General features: G+C 47.6%; 1 protein-coding gene across 1 annotated transcript in view; it reads left to right on the top strand.

The window, feature by feature from the left end:
- LOC311364240 (uncharacterized protein) overlaps positions 1 to 4100 on the top strand; it is a gene marked incomplete at both ends in the record, with an annotated part of 7965 nt that extends 3865 nt beyond the window's left edge. The window contains 6 exons of the mRNA XM_084484241.1: positions 1428 to 1619; positions 1806 to 1944; positions 2167 to 2180; positions 3196 to 3222; positions 3754 to 3817; positions 3866 to 4100. Coding sequence (XP_084340367.1) covers positions 1428 to 1619; positions 1806 to 1944; positions 2167 to 2180; positions 3196 to 3222; positions 3754 to 3817; positions 3866 to 4100 — 671 coding nt within the window. The remainder of the gene's footprint in view (positions 1 to 1427; positions 1620 to 1805; positions 1945 to 2166; positions 2181 to 3195; positions 3223 to 3753; positions 3818 to 3865) is intronic.
- Between the last annotated feature and the right edge of the window lie 502 nt (positions 4101 to 4602).

The following is a 4602-nucleotide window of genomic DNA, read 5'->3' as shown; positions in this document are numbered from 1 at the left end:
TTTGCTGGATGAGGGCTTGACTCGCCAACGTGCTGAGGGTGATGGTGATGATGGTGATGGTGGTGACTGGTGGTGACGGTGAGGATGACGGTGGCAGCGATGATAATGATTGTGGCGATGCTGGTGATGGTATTGATGATGTTGGTGCTAATTGTGATGGTGGTGAAGAGGATGAGGATGTTGATAATGTTGATGATGGTGGTGATGGAGATTGTGGTGATGGTGGAGAATGTGGGGATGGTGGTGATAAAGGAGAGGATGGTGGTGATGCTGTTGATGAAGAGGATGTTGATGCTGATGGTGTTAATGATGCTCATGATGGTGGTGATGGTGATGATGAGGGTGGGGATGGTGATGATGATGATGTAGACGATGATGGGATGGGGAGGAGGAGGAAGAGGAGGAAGAGGAGGAGGAGGAGGAGGAGAGGTGATTTTGAAGGTGATTCATCTGTTTGGATGACAGAGATGATGGACGATGTTGTGTGGGTGAATCTACTGTTCTGTCTTGAATAGCAACAGAGTACACGACCCACAGAGTAAATTCAACCCGTGTCAATTTTGGTGTGATGAGAATATTGTGGTTGTTTTTGTTGTTTTTAATACACCAAAATGCTGTCCAGGAAGCAAAGATGTATTTTACTCCCAGATAAACATTCATATCCACTTTGTTTTTATTTGCAAACGATGTCCTTATTTACTTATTGTAATTAGTTCACTGAGGCTTAGCTCTGATGAATGCTTAATGTGCTCTTTAGAGTATTCATCTATAGACCCTTATTAATATAATCTTATCTTAATGTGTCCAGTCAGTAACCAAAACCTAAGAATGCTTAGAACACAGTGGTTTATCATCAAACAAGCTTTGTTGTTTCTAACAATGTGAAAGCTCGTGAAAATGCATGGCAAAACACACTTTAGCATGAATAATTTGTGTGCGTTCTTTTTGGAAAGGCATACTGTAGCAAAACAACAGCAACCCCAACAGATAGCCCTCGGCTTAGCAATTAAAGATCCTCTCTGAATAGGGGAGATTAATCTTGTGTGGGGACCAGCTACCAGCCGTTTGCCAATCCCTTTATTTCCAGGTCATTAATCAGGAAACCTTCAGAGATTTAGTATCGCCACTTTATGTCAGATTATAAGGAAATGTCTCTATCAATCTATCTTTCGATGTATCTGTCTTTCTATCTATCTGTCTGTCTGTCTGTTTGTCTGTCTATCTATCTATCTATTTCTCTCCCAATCTCTCTCTCTCCCCTCTCCGTCTCTCTCTCACTCTCCCCCTCTCCCTCCCTTTCCATCTCTCTCTCTCTCCCCTCTCTCCCTCCCTCTCTCTCTCTCTCTTTCTCTCTAGTATAAGGTAGATATATATACGTTACCCCTACCGCATCGCCTCACACCGTGTCCCCCCCCTCTGGTCCTCAGACGACCGCAGCTCTGCGGCCAGCGGTCTGGACGTGGTGGACCGCCTCACCTACCTGGAGCAGAGGATGCAGATGCAGGAGGATGAGATCCAGCTGCTGAAGATGACCCTGGCCGACGTGCTGAAGAGGCTCAACGTCTCCGAGGAGCACCATGCCTCCTCCTCCGGCGGGCGGAGGATCCCCGGAGCCAAAGGTGGGGCCCCGGCTCTCTCTCTCTCTCTCTTTGTTTTAACTCTAAAATGATTTAGATCTTTCTGTACGCTTACCCTAGTTACCATTTTGTACTGTTATTTTAAGGTGCAATTATCTGCATTCCCCCAGAGATGCTGCTCCTGTGTGTTGATTAAAGTGTCCCCCTCGTGTTTTGTTCCTACCACAGCCAGCAGGCCGGTATCTCTGGTTCTGCCTCCCAGAAACCCCATGGGGAACCCGCACGCCGCGTCCGTGAAGAAGAGCTCCACGATGCCCTCTAGCGGAATGGGAAGGAACTACACCTCTTCCCCAACACCCTCCAAAAGGTAACCGTCAGGGTGACGGTTGGTGTTGCGTTGTCTCTTTAATGTACATATACTATTTTATAGTCATCAAATCAACAAATATATCCGGGATATGCTGATAGAATCGCCTGAGGGTTTGTATATAATAATATGATGACATGGTGGTATATGGGGTGTGGTCTAGTCAGAGAAAACGTTTCAGAAACCTGAAATAATCGTCAGCTTTCCGTCCTGTTCCTACAGCTCCGTGAAAGATAGTGGGTGTAAGGCTTCCAAGTCACGCCCCACTTCAGCAGCCTCTACCTGCAAGACCGCTGCTGATAGGTGGGTGCTTCCCCTGTCCCCGCCCACCCTGCATCCTTATAGGCTCTTACAGAAACACTCATATGGTTCTACTGTACCTTTCTTTAACAGCCCTCTGTGAAGAGCAAATGTGGTAGTGTGTCTGGAACAAGGCCGTCATAATTTGGCTGGTGGGACATTTCAGAGTTTGTTTTGTATTTTGTTGTACCGTAGTTCCATTAATTCACAACACAACGCACACGCACTCTCACTTTGCAAGTATACTTTAGCTCCTCAGACTAACTGTCGTTCTGTTTGTCCGTCCATCCATCCATCTGTCTGCTTATGTGTCTGTCTTTCTAAATCCATGTCTGTCTGTCTGCGTACATGTCTGTCTGTCTATGTCACCGTGTCCATCTGTCTACATACCTATCTGTCCATCTGCAACCGTGTCTGTACCTCTGTCTGTCTGTCTGTCTGTCTGTCTGTCCGTCCGTCTGTCTACATACATGTCTGTTCATCTGTCCTTCCATCCTACCGTCCATCCACCCGTGTGTGTGTGTGTGTGTGTGTGTGTGTGTGTGTGTGTGTGTGTGTGTGTCTTGTCCATGTCCGTCTGTCCAGCAGCGGCGGCGGCCATCCAGCGAAGGATCCCTCATTGACCGTAGGTAAGAGCGGGAGAACGCACTATAAAAGTTAGTTCATTTTTCCACTCCATTATCCTGACTGCACTTAACCTCGCCGGAGCGCCCCCGCGAATGCCAGAGCGGAATGGCAAACAGCTGTGTGCCGTTGTCTTGAGGAGGCTGCAAAATGTCAGCATTAAATGATTTGATTCCTAAGTACACTTAGCTTGAAGTACTTCTGGACTTGTAACGACAACATGTGCCTATTTGTGTGTGTGTGTGTGTGTGTGTGTGTGTGTGTGTGTGTGTGTGTGTGTGTGTGTGTGTGTGTTTGTGTGTGGGAATGGGGGGGGGGGGTTTACAGGGACCAGACGGGTGACACATTGCAAAGGTAGGCTTCATTCCTGACATTATTAACATAAAGAAATACAATAAAACAAAATAGACATAATTGCGAAAAGAGTTTGGCCTCCTGCATGAGGTTGGTGTTTGACGTTGATGTATTTGACTCATGTCTCGCGTTCGGCCACTGCATACCTCCATACATCTTACCGGGACTCACCTGTCCTCTCTCACCCTTTCTGTCCATTCTGTCTCTCCTCCCCTCCACATATTTACACCCACTATACACTATTTCTCCTCTCTCTCTCCTCTCTTCTTTTCTGTCTGTTTCTATCTCTCTCTTTCTCTCTATATATCCTTGTGTTTGTCCCTCTCTCTATCCCTCTCTCTCCCTCTCTATTCTTGTGTTTGTCTCTCTCTCTACCCCCTCGCTCTCATCCATGACTCTGTCGCCTTTCCTTCCTTTCTCTCTCTCACTCCCTCCCGCCCTCCCCTCCCCCTCTCTCACCCATGACCCTGCATCGCCCCCCTTTCCTCTCGCGCTCTCTCCTTCCCCCCCCCCCCATCACACTTCACTTAGTGACTATGCAGATCTATCTGAGCCCCCCAGCAAGAAGGACTGGGTCTTCTGAACACGAGGCCCCGCCCACCCCCACCACCTCCTTCTTCACCTCCTCCACCACCATCGCCAGCGGCAGCAAACGTAGTAGCAGCAGTAGTAGCGGCCCCGCGGGGCCCCCATCTTCCACAACACCAGGGGGGGCCGGTCAGGGGGCCAGGGGGGGCTCCGGCAGGTCGGAGGGACGGAGGACAAGGCCGGGGTTCACGCTCAACCTGCAGAAGACCACCGGCGGCCAGGGGCTGGATTCCAGCAGCTACAAGAGCCAGCAGAAGTCCCCCAACCAGTACTTCCAGATCTGTTATTAGTGTGTATGACTAGGGTTTAAACAGGGGGGGGGGGGGGGGGGGTGAAAGTGTGAATTATATTTGGAGTCCCCTTGGACAAAATGGTAAAAAAAAAAATACAAATTAAATGGGATGTGAAAAAAATATCCCATTGTTGATTTTGGATTGGTTTAGAGAAGGGTTAATTTTAGATCTGTTACACTGTAGAGAACACCCCGAATCAAGGGTTGTTACAACTTCAAACTAGAACAATTAAAGGCCTCTCGACATACACCAGTCTAATCCTGGTTTAGGCCTAACTGTTTACTTAATCAATGGGTTTTGGTTAACCTTGGGATAAAATACATCAGAAGAAACATTTGCTAAACATTGTTTTTTGCATTAAAAAGATACAACAATCTTTGAATCACCAGGGATTTGGGCCATACATGTGTGATAGTGTCTGTAAAGAATGTTGAATGGAAGGGTTTACCAATACTTAGAGCAGCCAGAGTGCAGTGTGTGGATTTGAGTTGATGGGTTG

This window comes from Micromesistius poutassou (genome assembly GCF_964030765.1).
Source record: "Micromesistius poutassou genome assembly, chromosome: 19".
In the NCBI taxonomy this organism is placed as follows: Eukaryota; Metazoa; Chordata; class Actinopteri; order Gadiformes; family Gadidae; genus Micromesistius; species Micromesistius poutassou.
This window is presented reverse-complemented; position numbering and strand designations above follow the sequence as displayed.